Below are 25,410 nucleotides of genomic sequence, written 5' to 3'. Positions count from 1 at the left end.
TTATGTTTTTGTAAATATCCATTTAATTTAGACTGTCAGTTTTACTAATACATAATTGGGCAAATCACCTCCCAATAATTGCTTTAATTTTGTCTTCATCGGTGATCATTCACCCTTTTCATTTTTGACACGTAATTTGGTTTTTTTTTTAAAACTGAATTAATGGTTTATCAATTTTTTTCAAAAAACAGCTCCTAGTTTTATTTGTCAGTTAAGTTTTTTGTTTTGTTGTTTGCTTTTTATTTTAACTTTTATTAATCTATGCTTTGATTTTCATGATTTTTATTTTGGCATTTAATTGAGGGATTTTGTTCTTTTTCTAGTTTATCTAATAGCATGGCCAAATGACCTGCTTTTATGGATGTAAGCATTTAGAGATACAATATTTCCCCTAAGTACTACTTTGGTTGCATCCCACAAAATTTGATATTTTGTCTCACTGCCATTATTTTTAATAAAACTCTTTCTATGATTTGTTCTTTGACCCACTCATTTTTTTTAAACCTGCAACATTTAAAAAAAAAATTTAATAGCTTCAGAAAAGTTCCAAATTAAAAAAAAAGCTATTGCTTTTCTCCAAAATACCAAAAGATACAATGTGAAACACCTTCTCACTACATACAAGCTTTCTTTTCATGATGCATTGCATCAATGTTTTGTATCGATCTTGATGCAAAAAGAATTTTATGCTGCATGCTGGAACACAGAAATCATACATAATAAAACAGGATGACTAATACCAATTAGCTAAACTCCAACAGAGGAGCTTTTTTTCCCTTAACAAAACTAACCATTTTCTATGTTTGTTAAAAGTCAATATTCAAGAATTTTGACTTAGTTGTAGCAAAATTGGTATTTTTAAAAAGGAAACTTTAGGTTGAATGATGTTTTGAAAGCCATTAAGACAAAAAGCTTGAGAAACCAAAACCAGTCCCATTCCTTGATGTACTTAATGTCATTATCAAATAAGCCAACTTCAAAATAAAATTATCACCTTTATTACTTCTTTGGAATCCTCTCCAAGACTAATGCAATAAGAAAATAAAAATAATTTTTACTTTCTTTCAAACTTTTCCACAAAAGATTATGGCAGGGAACTTGTACTCAGGTTTCAGGTTTTTTTGTTTGTTTGTTTGTTTGTTTGTTTTACATCATCAACCTGGACCCCTCTCAGTTTAAAACTCATTATTCTTGGATTGACTGACTTATAAGCATTGTATATAAGAAAATGATTTGCAATGGGTCCCTGGCTCTATTAGAAGCATAAAAGCCCTAAGAACAATTTTAAGTTACCTTTGGATTCTTTGGGTGCCTTTCTATAATTCTTCCTGAGTATAAACCAGAAGTTATATTGATCCAGACTGACTTCTTTGGTATATGCATGCAAATGGCATCGATAGCTTTCTATCACTAGCTTCTTAAGAGACCAAAGAAAACATCCAGATTGGGGGGGGGGGGAGAATAAACTGAGGAGATGGGAAGGAGGGAAAAAAAATATTTTATATGAAAATGAAGTCTTAATGTGATCTAAACTCCCTACCCATTTTACTTTTAATGACATAGTACATAAAAAAGTCAGGTTTAGAAATTATAAGACCTGTAGATAAAATACTCCTCTGTGTTTTGGCATTATACCAGTCATGGTACACAGCTATCTAAGGCACATTCTTGGCACAACAAACTCCCCCAAAACCCAAAAAGAACTACCATTTCTCTCTGTAAGTGTCTGGACATCCCTCCATTAACATGAATTTGACCACAAGCATAAAACAAGTTTACAATTCCCCTCTATTTAGTATCCTCTTTTTTTCTAATGGAATTAACATCCTAGATGGGGGAGCTCAGCCTTAAAAAGTTTACCACTGAGATTTCTCACAAAGCAGATTCAATTTATGCCAAATGTTTTATACTATGATTTGAACATCTGGTCATGGGTACAGGTCTCAGGCCTGTTGTGAGTTTAGACAGTATCTATGACTCCTAAATGTAAAGCTTCAAGTCAAATCATCTATCCCTTTTCATTTCCTTCATTTGATAAAAACTTAAAAACTGAGATTTCTACAGTAGATATTCCCCTCCCCCCCCAGGTCATTATAGGTAATCGTGCAAACATGAATTTACAACCTTTAAACACAATAAGACTAATGTCTAGAGTCAAATCTCTCGCTGAAATAGGTGCTAAAGGCTTATCATTCTAAAAAAGCAAAAGGGAAAATTTGCCTTCTGTTTATGGACCCATTGCCAAAAAAACCTTGACCGAAGAGAAAAACAATAAGCTTCAGGTACACACATGCAAATACTGAAATTCTGAATTTCTTGATGGAATTTTTTGTAACCCTGCTGATGAAACTCATTCCGTGTCAAATGCCAATCAGAAACAGATACAGACTCATATCTCTTAGAAAAGAGATTTACAATGGACATGCCTAAGCAATCTGAATGGGTAGACAAAAAAAAGATATCAAATATCACTATCACAAAAACAATTAACTTCCACAGGTCTGTTGTACATACACTACAAAAAGAACCATAGAATGCTATCCCTTTATTGTCCAATTAAATCCAAGTAGAATTTTCTGTCATATCAAAAAGACTCCTTTAAGAATAGATCAAGATTTCCCTGGAGTTATCTCAGGGGATAACCTCATACATTATTTAAAAAAAAAAACACCTATTCCCATGTAAAAGCAGTCAGACTTATTTAGATTTTTGAGTACTGAAACACAGTTTCCTTGAATTTCTAGGGCGCACTTTCTTCTGTCGACTCAACTTTTCAAACGAGTAGTTGTCAATCAATGTCCCTTTGCCAGAAGATCTATCCCGGTCACAAGCTGGCTTCCTTTGTTCTGAATGAAAGCCATTCCTTGTTCCTTCAGGATTCCAAAGCTCTCTGTCGCCCCAGTGCGTTTTCCAGCATTGTTTATGTCCAATTACAAGGGAATTCCGTTAGGAGTCTTCTCTTCAGGGTCATCCCTTTTCATCAGGAATGATGGTGTGAGAATTTCTGAGCTGCCAAAGGATGAACTGCTCCAGATGGATTGACAGATACAGTCAAAATTCCTCCATCTGTGTTAGAAGTTCACCATTAACTTTGCCACTGGTTTGTCTAAGAGTTGTCCCAAGCGCACCTGGGCCTGAACCTTTGGGTATCTTCTAAAAGCAAAGGTTGCACCATATGTTTTTTTGCTGATTTAATTTAGTACCACTCCTTGTGAAATTCACTGGAACATTATTTCTTCTGCTTAACCAGTCAGGCCTCCTGAGAACTGCAATTGGTTTCCTCTGCATTTCATTTTGCCCCTGAAGATCTGTCTTCCTTTTAACATTAGCTAATATTACTGTATATTCTTGTCACTTAGAAGTGATTCCTTCACGAACCCCATTTGCTTCCTGAGCTACCAGGTCAGTGACAACTACAGAATGTCTTTTTCCAGGGCCCATTCTTCCTCTATGGCTCAAACGATTTTTTTTTAAATCAAAACCAGTCTGCTGTTATAGTTCCTAACTGGTTTCTCTCATCCTGAATTGCTAGGCACCAATATATTTACGTTTTCTATTCAATTTTGGAAAATTCTGCTTTCTTTCTTCCTTTTTATTCAACTTGATGATATCCAGAGACATATCAATCTAATCAAGGCTTTCATGACTGCTCGTCTTAGGGCTGCCATCCCAATGCCAAACCCATCCATCGAGTGAAGTGTCTTCCCTAGAACTTTCCACTAGGGAAGGCAAGCATCTTGACTCCCCTGCCTCCCACTGACTGAAACAAGTAAAGCAGAAAAAGGTGGGCAGTAACCCACTCATTCTTTAGTATTAAATTAGTTTCTAATTAATTTTTAAGCTATATTTTCAAGGCCCTTTATTGAATGTAATTTTTATAGCACTATGGTTCAAAAAGTATGCACTTAGTATTTCTGCTTTTCTGCATTTGTGAGGTTTTTATGCCCTAATACATGGTCAATTTTTTGTGAAGTTACCTAGTACTGCTGAGAAAAAAGGTACACTCTTTTCCATTCCCATTCAATATTCTCCAGAGATCTATCACATCTAACTTTTCTAATATCCTATTCACCTCAACAACTTTCTTATTTTATGCCTAGATTTATCTAGACCAGAAAGGGGTACAAACTCCCCCACTATTATGCTATTTCCTCCTATGATTCAATTAACTTTTCCTTCAGGATTTAGATGCTATTATATTTGATGCATACATGTTCAGTACTGATTATTACTTCACTGTCTGTGGTATCTTCTAACAAAATGTAGTTTCTCACATAATCTCTTAATTTTGCTTTTGGTTTGTCTGAGACATTGCTACTCCTGCCTTTTTTTACTTCAGCTGAAGCTTAATAGATTCTACTTCAATTCCTTACTTTAACACTGTGTATGTTTCAGGTGTATCTCTTATAAACATATTGCTGAATTGTGGTTTCCAATCCATTCTCCTATGTACTTCCATTTTATGGGTGCTAACTTCAATCACATTCACAATTAAAACAGCTAAATATATGTACATGTATCTGTTGTGTGTGTGTGTTTTTTTCCCTCCAACCTATTCTCTTCTATTTGTGCTTTTTTTCCACCCTGTCCCTTCCTTAAAAATCTGTTCAATTTTTAATCATTGCCTCCCATAATCTACCCTCCCTCCTACCATCTTCCCCTCCAACTTCTCTGCTGGCTAAATGTCAATGTGTGTGTATGTACACTTTTCCCTCTTAGAACCAATTCAGATGTGAAATTCAAGCGCTGCCCACTCCCCCTGCCATCATAAAAATTCTCTATGTGCCTTTTATGTGAGATGATTTTCCCCATTTTTCCACTCTCTTCTCTGTTCTCCTAGTGCATCCTTCCTTCTCACTCTTCTATTATTATTTTGAGATCCTCCCAACATGGACTCACATCCATACCCTTTAAGTAGACTCCTTCTAACTGTCCAAATGATAAAGCTCTAAGGAGTTACATGTAACATCTTCCCACATAGGAATATAAACAGTTTAACCTTTTTTTTTTTTGCTTTTTGATGAGGCAATTGGGGTTAAGTGACTTGCCCAGGGTCACACAGCTAGTAAGTGTTATGTGTCTGTGGCCAGATTTGAACTCAGCTCCTCCTGAATCCAGGGCTGGTGCTCTATCCACTGTGCCACCTACCTGCCCCCCCAAAAAAACAGTTTAATCTTATTAAGTCCCTTATGGTTTCTCTTTCATGTTTACTTTTTAGGCTTTTCTTAAATATTGTGTTTGAATGTCAGATTTCCTATTCAGCTCTGGTCTTTTCATCAGGAATGCTTGAAAGTCTTATATTTCATTAAATATCCACTTTTCCCTTGTAGGATTATACCATCTTTCCAGGTAGGTTATTCCTGGTTGTAAATCCTAACTCTATTTTCTAGAGTATCATTCCAAGCCCTCCACTCCTTTATCATGGTAGCCACTAAATCTTATATGATCCTGACTGTGGTTCCATGGGATTTGAATTGTGTCTTTGTGGCTGTTCACAGTATTTGCTCCTTGAAAAGGAGAAGCTCTTGAATTTGACTATAATATTCCTGGGTATTTTCATTTGGGGATCTCTTTCAAGAAAGGATTCATTCAATTTCTACTTTGCCCTCTTGTTCTACAATATCTGACCAGTTTTCCTCAACAATTTCTTGAAATAGGATGACTAGGTTCTTTTTTTTAGTCATGGCTTTCAGGTAGTCTGATAATTCTTAAATTATCTCTTCTTGATCTATTTTCCAGGTGAATTGTTTATCCTATGAAATATTTCACTACCACTACCACTACTTCTTCCTTGTCTCCTCCTTCTTTTTGGTCTTTTGACTTTTGTTTTATCTGGATTTCTCAAGGAGTCATTAGTTTCCACTTAATTCTGATTTCTGAGGAATTATTTTCTTCTGTGAGGTTTGCTATCTCTTTTACCATTTCACCAATTCTCATTCTTTTTAAGGAGCTATTTTCTTCAGTAATTGTTGTGCCTCTTTTACCAAGCTGTTCTCTTCTCATAATTTTCTTTCATTGCTCTCATTTCTTTTCCTAATTTTTCTTCTATTGCTCTTATTTGATTTCTAAATTCTTTTTTTTTTTTGCTTTTTTGGGGCTCTTCTAGGAATTCTTGTTGGGCTGGTGTCCAATCTGTATTTTCCTTTGAGGCTTTGCTTATAGATGCTTCTGAGTTTGTGTCTTCAGTTTACTGGTCACCAAAGAAGTTTTTATGGTCAGGTTCTTTTTTGTTGTTGTTTGTTCAAAAATAGGCTTTTTTAAACCTATTTCTTTACTCTGAACTTTGTTAAGAGTTAGGCTCCCCTCACTTCTGGGGGTGGAAAGGATGACTGGCCTCGTCTCCTTACTTTTAGGCCCTGATGCTTTCTCAGCTAGGTGTGGAGGGCAGCGGGTGGTGAGGGTGCTATAAATTTTTAAAGGCTTCCAAGGTGGTGTGATCTAGGGAGCGATCTTATCACTGTCTTCTGGTTTACACTCTAGTCCTTTTCCAGATGGGGCCTCCACTCCCTCACAACTGCAACTTTTCTTCATCTTAGAACTGCAACCCATACTTAGATAGGGCCCCTGTTCCCTTGTCACCACAAGCACCAGTTAATAAGCAATGGAGTTGCCAAATGGTTCCTGGTCCTACACTAAGCGCTATCCCAGTAGTGCCCAGTAATCTATTTCTGACCAGTTGTTCAAACCCCTTACCAGCCCCACCCAAGTACTGACTCTTCCTGGTGCCACTGTCATTTTTGGTGCCACCACCACTGTTACAGATTAACCCCCTACAATTTTTAAAAAGAAATGTATTTTATTAAATAAAAACAAAATGATGAGTTTGCAATAAGAACACATTAATATTAACAGGATATTTAAAAACAAGAAAAAGACCCCCTAAAATTTTATCACCTCATTTAAATTATACAACCTATATTTTTACTTCTTCATTATCCAGAGTACATACACAAAATTTTTTGCAAAACCAAAGTTTAAATGGCTAAAAGCAATTTTCTCAATAACTTAAAGAGTACTACAAAGGCATCCCTCCAACACACAGAGAACATAAAAAATGGCATTTATAACTATTAGCTCTTATAAATCAGAATGCATCTTTATAATAATAATTTGGCCAAGAAACATAGAGAATTCAAGACATTATTTTTGTTGATTACAAAAAAAAAAGCATTGAATTTGGTAGAAGAAAGCAATGTCTTAAGGACTCTCCTCCAACAGAGAAGGCAGGTCTCATGAAGTTAATTAAGACGATCAAAGAAAGAGTCCTAAAAGAACACAGGTAACTAACTCCCTGTCCACCAACGGTAAAGTTCTCCAGATGTCAGTATGCTTGGAGCCTCCTTGATGAGTTACATGCACACACAAAAAATCAACACAAAACTAAGTAAATGAAGGATAAGTTTGCCAAAATGACCCATAGTCAGTCAGCCTGCAACCCACTGAGTGAATTCATCAGTATACATATCCAGAACAATTACCGTAGATATACTAATAAACGGGCCCGAGGTCGAACAGAAACAGAAAAGTGCGCCAAACAGCATTTGGGAATTGCACGCCTACGATGACCTTAAACCGGTCCCTGCTGCGAAACACTGACGTTCTCCTGATCATGCTATATGATTGCAAAGTGTGGCAAAATAATATATCAAAAGAAACAAAATTACAGGAGATCCAGAGGAAAATGAAAGATTCATTCCATGTGTATGTATACTCTATCAATACTATCAAAAATCTCTTGCTTGAAGAAAATATAAAATTTTTAAAAAATTTTTTTAAAAATAAAAAAAATTACTTGCTTGCAAAGAGCAGAACAAAGGCAACAAAGACACATGCGGAGGGAAGAAAAGAAAGCAGGCTGGATGTGTGAGAATAAAGGTAACAGTTAGAAAGCCCAAATGTTTTACTGGTATGCATGAAATATTAAAAGACAGAGCAGTTCTCAACCTGGGGCTGCAGAATTATTTCAAGGGGACTACATCCAGTCATACATTCTCTCAATCAAAAATATTAATAGTACAACTACAATGACATACAGGTCTCAAAAATTATTCTGACATTAAAAAGGGGTCCTCATACTCAAAAACTGGGAGTCACTGACTAGAAGTTCAACTCATTGATTCTCTATAGAAGATTGTGGAATAACATGAACGAGAATCAAATTGGGTAAGAAGGCTTGCATGTGGCTACTCTTTGGGAAAGATGCCTAAATCAGACTCAATCATCAAAAATCATGAAAAATAGATTTACCACTGTCATGTTTATTGTCATGTCATCCAAAAGCTTCATACAAACTATTAATAGCAAATTAATTTGCTTTACAGAAAGAATCTTAGAAATATCAGACATGTTACTATATTCCTGGTGTAGTTCTCTTGATGAAGAAAAATGGAATTATTTTTTAAAGTTACAAAACTGTTCATATCTTTTTATCTTATTATGGAGACTACACAATAAACATGTTATCAACAGAAAAAAGGGGATCTGTTTGTACAAAAATATTTCTACCAACATTATTTGTAAAAGCAAAAATTTGTTAACAATTCAAATGGTCCATGATTAGAGAACAGCTGAACAGACTAGAATATAAAACACAGTAAGATACTACTGATCCACCAAAAAAAGGATAGGCAGCAATATGGCAGGTAAACCTGGGTTCAAGTTCTATTTCTAGCACATGCTGGCTATGACCACAGCTAAGTCATAACCACAAAGGGCCTCCCTCAGGCAGCAAACTCTCTAGGACAGGGGTAGGGAACCTTCGGCCTCAAAGCCACATGTGGCCCCCTAGGTCCTCAAGCTTGGTTCTTTAATCAACTCCAAACTTCACAGAACAAATCCCCACACCCACTCTAGGAGTAGGTTACAGTCACACTCTGCAGCAGCAGAGAAGGGTCAGTCTAGAAGACAAGTCTGAACAAAAAAAGAATAGCAATAACAAAGGAGAGGAACTGGATATCACTTTCGTAATGTTAATTTGCACATTTCCACTGAACTGTAAATGATGGAAGTTTATCGCCTTATTACACTCTTTTTTTGCCTCTTTGTCTGAAGGTCTGTATTTATTGAAGGGCATGAAGTTTATAATCAAACATTTTTATCCCAAAAAAGTGTAATTTTTAAAATGTTGACAGAGCTGAGAGGCCACAGAGATAATACAGCTCAAAATAATCCTTTTAAGATGAAAATATTCCCTCGTCAGCAAATGGCAGAAGAGTGGCTAGAACCCAGGTCTATTTCCCAAGCCAGTGCTCTTTCCGCCACATTAGGCTGTGTTCTTTTGTTTCTTCCAATTACACACTAGCCTCACACACTTAGAAAAATCCGGCAGCTTTACTGGATGTACTGGATTTTGAGCCACTTGAAGGCATGAACTCTAACTCAATCCCTCTGACAGGCAGCTTGGCATGTCGAATAAAGTGTCAGACTCAGAGTCAGAGACCTGGGCTCAAATTCCCCCTAAGATACTTATTAGTTTTATGGCCCCAGGGCAAGTAGCTCAACAGTCTCAGTTGCTTATCAGTAAAATAAGAACACCAGGTATCTGCGCCACTCACTTTTCACATGGTGTAAAGATCAAAAAAAGATCACACAAAGTGTCTGCAAACTTTAAAGCACTAAATAAACATCAGTTTCACTTATTATCCATTTACTGGAAGAACGTACAGAAACATCGTTTTAACAACATTTGTCATGTAAAATGAATGAACATGTTTCCATGACACCAAACAGAGATGGCTGAGGACACTTCTTCTTGGGGAGGCATCCGGAATCACAAAATAGCAGAGAGGGAACTCGAACATCACTGTTGACAGGGCCTTTCAAATGAAGGCACTTTTCCTGCTACTCAGAGTCCCCAGCCTGGCACAGAGCCTCACTGCCTCCTGCCTGTACTGCACCAGTCCCTGACTCAAGGCTCTCCCCCTCCGACCCATCCTCCACACAGCTGCAGCCGCCAGAGCCGAGTTTCCTTTAGCCCAGGTCTGACCAAATCTCTTATGAAAGAGCATCTAGTCCGACTCCTGCGTTTTACAGAGAAGGATGTTAAGTCACTTGCACATGGTCCCATTATTAGCAAGTTGTAGAACCAGGATGATGTGGCTGAAAAAGTCCTGACCTCTAAAATCATTCCAATTTACTCCATATGTATCTGTACACAGTTTTATGATGCATGCTGTCTCCCCACATTAAACTGTAAGCTCCTTGAGAACAGGGACTTTTTTGCCTTTCTTCGCATCCCCAGCATTTAGCAGAGACAGGAACATAGCAAGAATTTAATAAATGCTTGCTGAGTTGAACTAAAATCAGAAGACCTCAGCTCTGCCCCTAATTAGCTGACTTTGGGAAAGTCACATGACCACTGGGCCTCAACTTCCTTCTCTATGAAATAATATGATTGGGCTCAATGATTTCCAAGATCACTTCAAGCTCCACAGCACTATGAAATAAAAAGAGATACGCAGAAGTAACCACATGGCAAAGTCAGGCAAGGGAAAAAGACAAATGCCTCTACTAAGTGAGGAAAATAATGTGGGGATGCTCAATTAAAAAAAAAAATTTAGTTTCCTATGGCATGGTTTATTTTTTCCCACTTAACAGTATTTTACTGTTTCCAATTACATGTAAAGATAGTTTTCAATACTCATTTTTACAAGATTTTGAGTTCCATATTTTTCTCCCTCTCCTTTCCCCAAGGCAGCAAGCAATAGGATATAGATTATACATGTACAATCAATCATGTTAAACATATTTCCACATTAGTCATGTTATGAAAGAAGAATCAGAAAAGGAAAAAACTACAAAAAAGAAAAAAACAAAAAACAAACAATAGTGAAAATAGTCTCCTTCAATCTGCATTCAGATTCCATAGTTCTTTCTCTGGATGTGGACTGCATTTTCCATCTTCAGTCTTTTGGAACTGTCTTAAATCACTGTATTGCTGAGTAGAGCTAAGTCTAGCAGAGTTTATCTGGATGCTCAATTTTAAAGAAAAAAATCTATATATTTTGTCTCTCAGATCTCTAGAAATGACCAAAAAAAATACCCAGAAACTTTAGCTATAAATAAAATTTTGAGAGTGCATGTAAGTGGCCACTAATTTTCCTTTTGGTCTCTCTTCAAACATCCTAGCCCCCATCATCTACAGTGGTAATAAAACCTTCTAGGCTCTTCTCAGTCACTAATTTTGGAAACTATACTTTGGGGGTCTGGCAGAATAGCTAGATGAAAATGCATTTCTATCCTTTTCAAGGAACTCTGAAAGGACTGAAGAGAGACACAAAGGAAAAGACAGACATATTGTTCCTTTGTCATTGCCCTTAACCTCAGGGGGAAAAAATAGTTGTCTTTAAGCATGCTAGTCACTTTTTCCCCTCCTAAGTTTCACCCAAAATAATTTTTAAAAGCCACTTTCTCCTGCCTCAATAACCTAACAAAATGTTCATTACATCATTACAATAATGCAGCTGAATATAGCATGAGGAACTAGAAAGGACTAGTCCAAGCTCTGTCTAGCACTAACCAGCAATGTGACCTCAGGCAAGTCACAAGCGTCTGGGCCTTACACTTCTCATCCATAAAATGAATGGGGTTGAAATAACTGTCTCTAAAGTTCCATAATTCATTCTACCATACTTAAGTAACTTAATCTTCTATCTTTTTGGTAATAAAACATGGCAGGTTTTCATTGTGACAAGAAATCCAGATGAAAATGTCTTCACGACATCGATTCCAACATTATAAACATGTTCGATTTACTTCGTTTCAAAAACAGGGAAGTCTCTAAACAGACACCTTGGCAGCCAGCATCATTTTTTACCGCATGTACCTCATACAATAAATTTCCACCTAGAAACCTCCCCCCTCCCAATTAGCTCCAATTCTCCTTTCCAAAGAGATTAAAACAAAAGTTGTGGATTACAGATATCAATGCCTAGCTGCTGGCTCTGATCAACCTTCAGTTTCCTCTACGGTACTTCCACAGCTTCTGACAAAACATCCCTTCAAGTAAACCTCTGTCCTAGAGGAAGATTCTAATGACCTTGAAAGCCTGCTTCAGCCCCTCCACAAACACATTTCTTTGCTATCTTCCCTTCAGGTCCAACAGCTTCCCATTCAGATTAGTGACACTGCAAAAGTAATAGTCACTGAGCCCAGCTTCTTTCCTGTTTCCTTCAGTTTTGCTCTATGTTAATTAACAGGTGGAATATGAAACTCAAAGAATGTGCTCAGTGCCACATCTTGAGCTAGGATGAGAACCAGAACTCTTTTGCCATCTTTGCAGCAATCTGCACATTCACTTCTTCCATTCCCCAGACTCTCTAGGTGTGCAAAAGAACCTTCAAGGTCATGCAGTTCAGTCAGCAACTGAGGCAGAATCCCTTCCACGACCTCTATAAAGACCTGCCATGAGAGAGCCCCTTTCCTGTTCAGGAGGCTTCTCAACAGCTTCCTCAGACCGCTGTTAGTTGTAGTCCTGGACCAAACCAAGGGAACAAGCCTGACCCTGGTTCCACAAGTCAGCCTTCAAATAGTTAAAGACAGCAATCAAGTCACTGCAAGCACTCTCTTCTCCACACCAAACACCAGGAAGTCCCTTCACCTGACACTAGCAGGGCAATTCTCACGTCCAATTCCCCTGCTCTCAGAGGACACACTGCAGCTTGTCAACACACCTCCTAAAATGCAGCACTCGGAACAGAATATTCTCTGCTCTGACCAGAGCAGAATATTGAAGGTAAACTTTCCTAAGTAAGGTACTTCCCTTCCCATGCCTTCTACACTGTTACACAGATTCCTTGTGCTTAAGCACTCTGTAGTCTGCTCACATCCACCATGCATCTTCCAACTGCCCTTAGGGCAGGAGACAGGACATTTTTTTAACTATAAGATGGTGGGGGCAGGAAACAGGTCTTGACTTCTGACCTGTCTTGTTCTCCCATTTTGGCAGAGTTATTCCTTTCCTCACATATTTGTAACTCAAATTTACTTCATCATGCACAGGCCTTTGACAACTAGTTGGGGACTGAGTCTCTTTTGTGTGACTTCCAAACTTAAAAATAAATCAAGGGTAAATTCCTCTGGAGCCTTACCAAAGCCCATCTGAAATTTCCATCTTTAGATAACTTGTCACCAAGTCAGGCTTTGTGAGGATTACTTACAACACTCAGACAACATGGAAAGAACACTAGAACAGGAGCAGAGACTTTGAACCTCAGGTCAAGTCCTGATTTTACCACTAATTCTCAGCACAGGATCAAGCAATAGAACATTTATTAAGCACTTACCATATGCCAGGCACTATGCCAGGCAGTGGGGGCACAAAAAAGATGCGAAAGAGTCCCTGCCGCCACACAGTTTACAATTTAATGGAGTCAATAAGCAAATAAATATACACAAAGTAAACCACAAATACAGCATAAATGGGAAGTAATTAAAAGAGGGAGATATTAGAATAAGGAGCAGAGAAGGCTTCCAGTAAAAGATGGGATTTTAATTGGGCCTTAAAGGAAGCCACGGAGGTCAGCAGTTGGAGACGAGAGGGGAGCATTCCAGGTAAGGGAGACAGCCAGAGAAAACACCCAGACTGAAAGACGGAGGGTCATATTTATGAAAAAGCCAGGAGACGAGTGTCACTGGATAGAAGTGTATATGTTAGGGGTAGGCTAGGTGGCAAAGTAGACAGAGCACCAGCCCTACAGTCAGGAGGACCTGAATTCAAATCCAGCCTCAGATGCTTGATACTTACTAGCTGTATGACCCTAGGGAAGTCATTTAACCCAACTGCCTCACACACAAAAAAAAAAGAAAGAAAGAAAGAAAGAAATGTATGTGTTGGGGAGTAAGGTGTAAGAAGACTGAAAAGGCAGGAAAGGGCTAGGGTATGAAGGGTTCTGAATGCCAAACAGGGCATTTTCTGTTTCCTCCTGGAGGTGACGGAGGCACTGGCATTTACCAAGGAGGGATGACGTCAGAAAATCGCTTTAGTGGCTGAATGGGAGGATGGACTAGAGTGAGGAGACATCTGAGTCCGGCAGACCCACAGGAGCTATTGCAGTAATCCAGGTGTGAGGTGATGAGGGCCTGCACGTGGTAGATGGGGGGTGGTATCAGAGAAGAGAAAGGAATGTATTCAAGATGTTGCAATGGTGACATCAGCAGGCTTTAGCAATAGCTTGGATGTGGGAGGGTCAGGAGAGAGACAGGGAGGAAGGAGTTCAGGATAACTCCCAGGTTGGGAGCCTAAATCTAGCCTGAAGGAGGATGGTAGTGCCCTCAACAGTAATATGGAAGGCAGGAGTGAGGGAGGTCTAGGAGGAAAGATAATGAGTTCCATTTTGGACATGCTGGGTTTCAGATGTCTACTGGACATCCAGTTTGAGATGTCTGAAAGGCAGAGATTGGAGGTTAGCAGAGAAGTCAGAGTAGAATATTTGGACTTAAGAGTCATCAGCACAAAGATGATAATTAAATCCCATGGGACCTACTGAGATCACTAAGAGAAGTAGTACAGAGGGAGAAGAGAGCCCAGGACAGAACCCTGAAGGACACCTATGGTTACTGGGCATGATCTGGAGGAGAATCTAGCAAGGAGACAGAGAAGGAGGGGTCAGGTAGACAGGAGGAGAACGAGGAGAGAGGAGTGCCCCAAAAACCTAGAAAGAAGAGAGTATGAAGGAAGAGTGATTGACAGTGCCCAGAGCTGCAGAAAGGACAAAGAGAATGAAGACTGAAAAAAGGCCACTGGATTTGGCAGCTAAGAGATCCCTGGTTACACTGGAGGGGGGCCATTTGGTTGGAACGACACAGTTGGAAGCCAGATTTTAAGGGGTGGTGAAACAGCTCCTCCTTCTAGAATTAAATCTTCTGAAACAGAAAATAAAAGGCCAGAACTAGATGATCCTTTCACACAACACAGCACATATGACAAAAATTTACCTTCTTCCACACCAAAAATTCTGGATAAGTGTAACTCACTTTTCTTTGGTGTTTCCTGAATCTAGACCTCTCAGATTTTCACAAGGACCCTGGCTTAGTCCTGCTGAGTAAGTAAAAAGCCCTTGGTCCCCGTCCCAGTCCCCCCCCCCCAGCTACAATGCATGTGATACCTACAGTGTGCTAATTGGTCTTGAACTCACAAGACTTGGAATCAAAACCTAACTCAGACATTTACTAGTATTATGACTTTGGTCAAATGACTTAATTGCTCTGAGTCCCAATTTTCTCATCTGTAAAACAAGAGGTTTCACCTTAGGGTTTCTTAAACTTTTTCCACTCTGGACCTACAGTGCAAAAAGTGCTGAACTAGATGATTTCTGAGTCCCTTCTAGTTCTAAATCTCTGACATGTCTGAATTTCCTTACAGATGTAAGATGAAGATGACAATTTTTGAACTGATCACCCTCTCCTCTACTTCCTTTCTCTAGATATTATAGAGAAACCATAAATCTCTGTATCAATAAGCCAGTTAATGTAAAGATTAAAGGAAGACCACATTGTACTGAGAAAAGAAAAAACCTTTGAAGGACTGAGGAAGACCTGAAAAGCTTATAACAGACTAAAGTGGAAAGTTATTGGCAGAAGACAGTAGCTGACCTCTGTTCTTTTCCTCATAACCTCAAGAGAAAATGGAAACTCCACTGAAACCATTATGTGACTAGAGCGGCCCAGTATAGTAGAAAGAGCCCTGAACTGGGATTTAAGAGATGAGTTCAAATTCCAACCTGTGACACGCTGTGTGACCATGTTCAACTCACTTAACCTCCATGAGTCTCAGTTTTCCCAAGTGTAAAATGGGTATAATACCTGAAGAACTTACCTCACAAGAGGAAATGAAAAAGTGTGCAATGTCCAAAGTGCTCCTTAACCCACCCCTCTAGGTATGATTCTCGTCAAGCTCGATCTTCAGCCATCCCTCACACCTGTTCCTCCTCCTGGCTCCCAGATACCATGAGATATTTTGCCCTGCCACTCTGTCCAACTTAAACGTCATCTGCCATGACCTAAGGAAGCATTTCCCTTCCAACAAACGACCCCCAACACGAACATATCCTCACCCGCCCATCTAAGAATAAACCCAAGCAGTATCTAGAGTCAGCCCTGCTCGGCCCTCACGAGGCTCTGCCTACCAGGGGCGCCCACGGGCTTTAGATCCCCGCGTGCACCCCACCCCCACACTGCCCACGAGTGAGATAACTGGCCAGCCTGAACTGTACTGAAGGCGGAAGCCTCTTCACCCTGAACCCATACAGACACCCAGCTGGCAGACTGGTTCCCCCCGCGGGGCCCAAGAACGTGCTCCAATTCTCATCTCGTTCGGGAACGCTGTTAACACAAGAACTAGAGTTTGCACCGCCCCGGTGGAGAGCTTTGGGAGATGACGTCATGCAAGGGCCTCCCAAGCTGTCCGGGCTGGGGGTGGCGGGGGACTCCGGGGCTGGACCTCAGGGTCGGAGCACCTAAAGCGGGCCTTTTGGGGAAGCGCCCGGGTCACCAGCTTCCTTTTGCAAACGTGCACCCTAGGTCCGGGAAAGCGAGGTCAAAGTTCAGGGTCTGGGCCCCTCGGGTGACCCGGGACCCGAGCCAGGCTCGGACGGGAAGCCGGGAGGGCCGGCCTCTCACTTCCCTGGGTGCGCGGGCCACAGCGCTCTGGACTCCGAGTCGGGCGGGCGCCCGTTCCAGTGCAGGCTCTACGAGCCCCCTGGCCGTCCTCTAGCCTCGGCGGGCCTGGCTCCCCCTCCCCGGGGGGTCTCGGGATGCCCCGGGGCCGGGCACACAGCAGGCGCCCCACAGGTGCGCGCGGCCTGGCTCGGAGACCTCGCGGGGCGTGCCCCGCTCTCGGGCCGCGCTGGGGGCGGCAGCGTCAGCCTCTGCCCCGAACCCTGCCCTTGCCCCGGCCGCCCTCACCGTGGCCCGGCTGAGGCGCGCGGGAGCCGCCACCGCCGCCCGGAACATGGCCGTTCGCCGCCGCTGCCGCCGTGCCGCTACTCCTCAATCGGCTCCCGGCCCCGGCCCCAGCCCCGGCCCCGGTTCCGGCCCTGCTCCGGCCCGGCCTCCACAGTTCCGGCCCCACACACCTCAGCCCCACTCCGGCTCTCGGGCCGACCCAACTCCCGCGAGACTCTGCTCGAGCCCCCAAGCGGAGGCCGCGAACGAGAATTCTGCCTCCCGAGCAGCCCATTGGTGGCTGCGCAGCCAATCACGAGCCTCGGAAGTCGAGGCGGGGCCCGAGAAAGCGGGAGGGGCTCCGAAGTAGGGCAAAGGCCGCGGCGGCGCCCGAGGGAGGGGCACTGTGGACCTGTGTGAGCACCGCGACCTTGGGTGGGCTGCGCCTGCTCAGTCGGGCTCGGGCCCAGGAAGCGGAAGGGGTGGGGGCGCGCGGCCTGGGTCGTGCTTGCCTGTCTCAGGCAGGACCGGCTCTGTGCTCACTTTGCCTGCGCGTCATTGGTGCGTCCTTGGCGCTCTCTCGAAAGGATGGCCCTGACTGAACTCTGAGCCTGATGCGACGCCCCCGGGCTTTCTGACCCGTTGTTCGTTATGAGTGCAAACAAAGACGTTTGTGAAGCGCCCAGTAGGTGCTTAATCAGGGCTAGTTCCCTTCTCCCATACCTTGCTCTGTTTTTGGCTTTCTTCTTAATTGTTATTAAGAACTTGTTTCTACTTCACCTTCATTTCCGAATAGACCTTCTGACAGAAGCATCCAGTTTAGCAAAGGATAAAACACTCTGAAAGTTACATGCCCTCCGAAAATAACTTAAAAAGCAAGATCTCAATTTTTAAAAAAAATTACAAAACAAAAAGTAGCGTAAAAGCAGCAAATCAAAAGTCTGTCAACTCATGAACCATTCCACATCCCTGGTCTCCCACCTCTTCAAAGACAGTCAGTCAAAAAACATATTAAGCATTTGCTAAAGCCCAGACCCTGTACTAAATGCTGGCAAAAACATGAGCCCTGCCCTCAGGGAGCTTGCCTTCCAGTGGAGGAATGTACTTACTCATGCTTCCTAGCCTTCAGTTTCACTTTTGTCGTTGTCCTCTCCAGTTCCATCTTTTCGGTCTTGTATGTATAAATACTGCTATAAATATTTTGGTATATGTGGGAACTTTCTTCCTCTATTTGTCTCCCTTGAGGCACGTATGTAGCAATAAGGTATCTGGCTTGAAGGATCTGATCATTTTAATAGTCACTGTCATAGCATAATTACAAATTGCATTCCAGAATGGTTGGATTGGTTAGAACTCCACTAAAAGCCTATCTTGTTTGTTTGTTTGTTCTTAATTACATTGGGCTTTCAGTAAATGTGAGATTCAAGGCCCAAATTGACTTTTCATAGGAGAAGATTCAACCTGTTCAAAATATAACTCATTATCTTCCCCCACCCCAAACCCTGTCTCCTTTCTTCCCTATTGCCATAAAGGAAACACCATATTTTCTGTTCCCCACGTTCACAACCTAGGTGTCATCCTCAACTCAAACTCTCACTCACTCTATATCCAAGCAATCTCCAAGTCCTGTCATTTCTACTTTCAAAATGTCTCTACTATACATCCATCTCTCTCTTCTGACACAGTGGTCACCTTGGTAAGGGCTCTTAGTACTCCATGTCTGGAATACTGCAAATGCCTTCTGCTTCATCTCCCTTCCTGGAGCCCGTCCCCACTCTAATCCATCTCAGCCGCCCAAGCCATCCTCCTAAAAGTGAAGATCTTAACACATCCCTCCTCCATAAGCTACAATGGCTCCCTGTTACCTCCAGGATCAAATTTGAAACCCTCTGTTTAGCTTTCAATGCCCTTCACCCCTTTCTTGCCTTTAAGTCTTCTATTCTCCTCCACATGTGGCTGTTCATCCTTCGTTATCAAAGAAGACTAATGATATCACAGGTGATGACTTGTGCATGAATTGGATTTAAGTGAGGCAGAGTTGTACAAAATTGTCAGCCTCACTCTCTCTGCTAGAGTCCTCCATGTTCAGGGAAGGCAAAAGTCAGGACGACTTGGCAATGGTCCAGGGTACAGTGGATAAACTTGTCCTCTTCCATGTCTAACCAAGCCCTAAGCCCTCCGCAGCACCTGCTTCAGCTGCCTTCATGGCCATTGAAGCAAATTGTTCTCATCTGCCCATCCCCCTGGAGAAGTCTTCACATGCTTGGGGTAGACACCCCCTCAACTTCCCAATGGGTTTGAGGCCTGTCAGTTACCCTCTACCTGCTGAGATGGTTCTACTAGGGTGTGGCCACTTTGCATGCTACAGCTTCTTGGAGGCCACAGGTGAGAATTGGGTGAATCAGACTCTAAAGGTGGTTGATCTCCCCTCACACCAGAGATGCTAATCCTCCTGAACACCCCATCCACCCCTCCACACTTTCTAGGATCCAGGGATACAGATCTTCTTACTGTTCCTCATTCAGGACACTCAGTCTTCCAATTCTGTACCTTTCTCTGCCTGTACCCAATGCCTGGAATGTTCTTCCTCCTTATCTACACTTCTTAGGTACCCTGGCTTCCTTTAAAGTAGAGCTCAAACCCTCCCTTCTACAAGGAGCCTCTCAGGTCTCCCACCCACCCCTCTACCGATGGTGCCCACCTGCTGAGACTCTCTCCCATTTGTCTTCTATATAGATCCCTGGTTGCAAGTTGTCTCATCCAACAGACTTGGAGCTCCTTGAGAGCAGGCACTGTTTTTGCCTTTCCTTGTATTCCCAACCCTTAGCACAATGCCTGGCACATAGTAAGGGTTTGATAGATAAATGCTTGTTAATTCAACTTGACTTGATCCAGATTAGCCTTGTAAACTTGAAATCAATGGAAGGGTTCACAGCGGATCATTGAGACTAGCTGAGTGACTATGGGCATTGTATCTCCCACTCCAGAACCTCGGACAAATTGTTTAAGCCTTATGGTTTGGTTCATATCTAGGGTCTCAGAAAATCAAGAAAAAAAAGGTATTCCATGTGCCACATGAGTGAGGTATGGGACAGGTATTTATTTATTTCCTACCCGTGAAAGAAATGCTAAGCACAAAACAAACACAGAAAGACTTAAAAACTGTTGTTATATTCTGTCAAGAGGGTGAGACAAAACCATCTAAATGTGAAGCAGTTTTCAGGACCATTCCTCAGGATTTTACTTGGTCCCGCACTGCTTTCCTCAAAGTTCGTGTTTTTAGAAGCCAGGCCAGGGATTGGGCTCAGTTGCTGGAACTCACTGCCTGCTGTGATTCAACTCTGATCAAGGACCTCCTGACTTCTGGGCCTTACAGGCTAGCCTACCAGTAAGGATAGATCCATCTTGGAATTGATGCCCATTCACCTGAGACTGGAAGAAACAAATATGAGGCAGCCCCAAACTCAGGCTCAGACTTGCCCAGGCCAGTGCTGGCCTTAGCTGCCATGTGGTTGCAGTTTGCTATGTATTCCAGAGTAGGAAAAAAGGCCACTTTCTCCCCACCCCCCAACCTCTCCAGTCAAATATACGGGACACAGGAAAAGAAGAGAGCATTGAAGGCAGGGTCACCCCCTTTTAAAGGTCTGGCTCTTATGGCTCAGCTGCCGATAAAGAGATTGCTTAGTCATTCCCAAAGGGCCTGTGTGGTCACTCAGGAGCAGGCAGGGCAACTCTGTGCGTGATCCCAGAGCTGGCCCTATAGGCTCATTTTCAATTCAAGCCCCATTATGCTCCTATTTAATTTTTCAGAGGCTATCGTTGTATGACTCAAATCCATCCAACAACACTCATAGATTATTGGCATTTAAAAAGTCGTTAAAGGAACTTTGCAATTTCCGAAGGCAATCTAACCCGCTTTCTTTCTCCTGTTTAATGCTGGGCCTGTCTCTAAACTTTGTACGTAGTAGGAGCTTAATGGATGCTTATTGAATTGGAAGTGCATCCTTGACAGAGAGAGAGACCCTCCCTTGTCATTCAATCTTATCAGACAGGTAATGCATTAGTGAAAGAAATGCTGGACTTGGAGTCAAAAGGCCTAAATTCAAGTCAAAGCTCTGCTAATCTCCCTTGCAAGACCTTGGCCAGATCCCATTCCCTTTGTGGCCTTTGGGGGACTTTTTGAAAATCTCTAACACAAGGAGACTAAACCATATGTTCTCCAAGGCTCCTTCCAGCTCCAAACTTGTAATACTATGATACCTGAATGTTTTAGAAGACGCCGTTCTTTCCACCTTCCCTCTAATCTCAGAGTAGAGGTCCTCATCTTTGCTGAGGTTTACCTCCACCTTTGCCCCCCATCTGATACCCTCCCCTCAGTTTCCTCATTCATCTTGCTCTGTCTCTCAAACCCTCTCCATGTTTCATTTTTCAATATCCTTGATTCACTTCCCTCAGAGTATAACATGTTTAAGTCTTTTCTCGCCAGATAACAACAAAACACTCTACCTTTTCCTTCCCCTTCTGAAGCAGTTGTCCTATATCCCCACTTCCCTTTTCTCTTGGAGAGAGGCTGCATTCACAGCCTCCACGGTCTTATCTCACCACCCAATCTGTTTTCAGCCTCTTATAATCTGACTCTAATCAAACGTCTCCAGGGGCCAAATACAATGGACTCTTTTTTAAACTCATCCTCCTTTGACCTCTGTACCGCTGAACAATGTGAATGACTCCCTGTCTTCCCTTAGGTTCTTATGGCTATTCTCCCACTCTTCTGTAGACAAACTCACTAATAACTCCTTCTCCATATCCTTTCCTGACTCTTCATGCACTTCCCATTCTTCCAGGTGGACGTCCCCAAGGGTCTTGCTCTCTTCTCTTGAGAGATTCCCATCCCTTTTTGTTGCTTCAATCATCACCTCAGTGTTGGATCATAGGATCAGACCTCTAAATTTGAAGACACGTCATAGGGCCAACTGGGCCAACACCCTTGTTTTACAGATGGAGAAACTGAAGGTCAGGCTTACTAAGTGATTTGCCCAAGGTCAGATGGGGAGTAAGAATCAGAAGCAAGATGTGAAGCGAAGTCCTCTGACTCCAGAGCCAGGAATCTTTCCCCTGATCAACTGTAGTGACCCCTACCTATTTAGCCACACCTCGGAGAGCTGGTATAAAAGTAGAGGCCTAGATTGGAATTAGGGATTCGAGCATCTGGCAGCAGAGAGGAGGAGGTACTACCTGCACGAAAGAAAGAATCACTTAATGGGTAGAATTGTACTTCAGTGTCCTCACCCTCCCTAGGCCAGAGGATGGCCTCATGATCTTTGAAGTTGGACCAGCTTACTGTCTTGGGCAAAAGGAGGTAACGACTCAAGACCTAACCAGGATCTCATCAATGCCTTCCAAACTCCAGTATGATATGTTCTTCCTGACAGACTCAGCACTGCCTCCCTACTTTGGAACCACTACTTAGAACTTACTTTTCCAGGTTGGGTGTTCTGGTAATTCACTGGCTCGATACGGTAGGGGCTTCACCAAGACTTGGGCCCCCTGCTCTTTTTATATGATCATAGGATTTAGATCTAGAAGAGACCTTAGATGTTATCTAGACCAATAAAGCAGGGGCAGCTAGGTGGCACAGTGGATAGAGCACCGGCCCTGGATTCAGGAGGACCTGAGTTCAAATCCAGCCTCAGACACATAACACTTACTAGCTGTGTGACCTGGGCAAGTCACTTAACCTCATTGCCTAATAACAAACAAACAAACAAACAAATAGATAGATAGATAGATAAATAAATGGATGGATGAATGAATGAATGAAGCCCTTCATTTCTTACAAATAGGAAAACGGAAGCCCAGATTGGTTTAAATGACTTGTCCAAAGTCTCACAGGTGACAGATGAAGGATGATAATGATGGTGATGGTAATGACAGGCATAACCTTCTGCATGCACAGGTGACCCATTCCGTTCAGTCTTCTCCAGCAGTTTGCCCCTTTACCATCCCCTTTCTCTAATTGCTAATCTTCGATCTCTCCCTGTCTCAGAAGGCTGCTTCTGTACTACCTATAAACACCTCTATGCATCCCCGTCCTCCAAAAATCCCTCATTTGATCCTTCCGTCCTCACTAGTTATCATCCCATATCTCTCCTCCCTTTTGTGATTAAGCTCCTTGAGAAGACTGTCTACGGTAGATGCCTCCACTTTCTTTTCCCTCACTCTCAACTCCTACAATCTGGCTTCCAACCTCATCATTTAACCAAACTCACTCCACAGTTCACAACCTCTTAATTGCCAAGTGCAATGGCCTTTTCTCAGTCCCCATCCTTCTTCTCTGCAGCCTTTGACACTGTCAATTACCCTTTTTGCCTTCATAAGCTCTCCTTTCTAGGAGTTGGTGGCATTATTATCTCCTAGTTTTCCTCCTACCTGTCAGACCAGCCTCAGTCTCTTTCCAGATCCAGGGCATGCCCATTAACCATGGGTGTTCCTCAAAGCTCTGTCCTGGTCCCTCTCCTCTTCTATACTGGCAATGACCACATACATTTACCACATATACACCTCCAGCACCTCAGTGGTCATAGATTCTAACAGTCCTGGATGTAGGTGTTGAAGAAGAAAAATGGAGAAGGCATCTTCTCTTAATCTCTGTGCCATTGTCTCTATCTCTTAATCTACACGTGTCTCTCTGGTATAATGTCTACCCACAGTACATGCTTAATCAATGTTGGCTGGTTGATTGATTAGAGCCACTAAAATCATAGATTTGAATGTCCTCATTAGATTCATTACTATCATCATAGCAAAACTACTGACATTTATGTAGGATATTAATGTTTGCAAAATATTTTATGGGCATCATCTCATTTAAACTTCATGCAATCTTCATAAAGTAGGTGCTGCAGCTTAATTATCTCTATTTTATAGGCAGACAAGTTTTTGTCTTGTTTTGTTTTGTGTTTTTTTTAAACTGGGGTTCAGAAAAGCAAAATGATTCCCCAATAGTGATACAGCTAGGAAATGTGAGAAATGGGATTTGATCTCTGGTCTTCCTGACTCCAGGTCTCTTTTGACTGCAAGCTGAATGTTCTCCATACACCAGGCCTTAAGCACCAGCAAACAGGACCCAATCCCTTCGGAGACATTTAATCCTTAGGCTAGAACCGAGAATGGGGATGAAATTCATAAGATGAAATTCAATAGAGATAAATGTTTATTCTTATAATTGGGTACAAAAAGTCATATTCACAAGGTCAGGATGAGGGAGGCATATTTAAAAAGCAGCTGTTTAGTGGACCACAAGGTCATGTGAATCTGCAGTAGATTGTGGCTGCCATGAAAGCTAATGGGATCTTGGAATGCATTAAAAGAGGCACAGCTTTCAGCAATAAGGTGATGGTGGTACCACTGTCCTCTGCCCTTGCTAGACCTCCTCTAGAGTACTGTGTTCAGTTCTAGGCACCATGATTTAAGAAGGTCCTTAATAAGCTGGAGAGGAAAACCAGGATAGCGAAGGGCCTCAAGTCTATGCCATTGGTTTAACCATGGTTATAATGGTTTAACCGTTAACCATGGATTTGTTAATGGAATTGTGGAAGAGATGACTCATGGGTACTGATGGGGTAGTGGGACTTGGATTCCAATTTGAAGGGCTAACATATGGAAGAGAGTAAGGGTTATAGTTGTTGGGTTTGTCCCAGAGGATGGAACCAGAATTAATTTTGTGATGCTGTTGCAAAACTGCCAATTTAGGCTTGATGTCAGGAGAAAGTTCCTAAGAACCAGAATCATCTCAAGTGAGCCCCATCTTGGAGGTCTTTAAGCTTGTCTGGTACATACCAGAGATTTTGATTGTGTGTGGAGATTGGACTAAATTATCTCAAATTCTTCAATTCTATCATCTGACATGTTGTGGTATGGCCTACAGACTACCTATACCTGTCATGGAAGGAAAATGAGTCTTCTATACTAACCCATGAAGAAAATCAACTATTTGACAAAAATCACCCTTAGCTTAAAAAAAATCAGTGTTTTACATAATTGGGGCCTTTTAAAAACTATATGTCTATTAACTGTACCGATTGTCTCCTTGGTTAAACGATTCTCTGCTAGGGAGAGTTCTTCAAGTGTTTTGTGTACCTGAAAAGGCAGTAAATTGAGAGCTCCTACAGACACAGATACACACACACACACACACACACACACACACACACACACACACACACACACCCAGAAGGAGTCAAACTGACTTCAGGGGGTGAGCATCTTGATTCCCAGTAGAACAAGCCTTTTGCCCTAGGGGTGAGTATTTTTGGAATCTGTAATTTATAACTGGGAAGGGATTAGCTCAGCCAGGCCTGCATGTGCTGATATATCACCCAGGCTTCTCCTGGTCATCTGGGCAAAGGGTCACGGGCATAAAATATGACGGTGCCCGCTACATTGGGGTCAGTAAGGCTACACCTCCCCGGTCTCTGCAAATAGAGATCATTCTGGTGAATTGATTAAGAATGAATTACGATCATGAAG

General features: G+C 42.1%; 1 protein-coding gene and 1 pseudogene across 1 annotated transcript in view; both read right to left on the bottom strand.

Moving 5' to 3' along the window:
* ETFA (electron transfer flavoprotein subunit alpha) overlaps positions 1 to 17,101 on the bottom strand; it is a 94,684-nt gene extending 77,583 nt beyond the window's left edge. Inside the window, exon 1 of the mRNA XM_020975978.2 lies at positions 16,903 to 17,101. Coding sequence (XP_020831637.1) covers positions 16,903 to 16,950 — 48 coding nt within the window. The 5' untranslated portion in view covers positions 16,951 to 17,101. The remainder of the gene's footprint in view (positions 1 to 16,902) is intronic.
* Positions 2,526 to 6,738, bottom strand: LOC144456248 (UAP56-interacting factor pseudogene; annotated as a pseudogene).
* Positions 17,102 to 25,410: the final 8,309 nt, after the last annotated feature.

The sequence above is a fragment of the Phascolarctos cinereus genome, unplaced genomic scaffold (genome assembly GCF_003287225.1).
Source record: "Phascolarctos cinereus isolate Bilbo 61053 unplaced genomic scaffold, phaCin_HiC Scaffold_3;HRSCAF=262, whole genome shotgun sequence".
Lineage (NCBI taxonomy): Eukaryota > Metazoa > Chordata > Mammalia > Diprotodontia > Phascolarctidae > Phascolarctos > Phascolarctos cinereus.
This window is presented reverse-complemented; position numbering and strand designations above follow the sequence as displayed.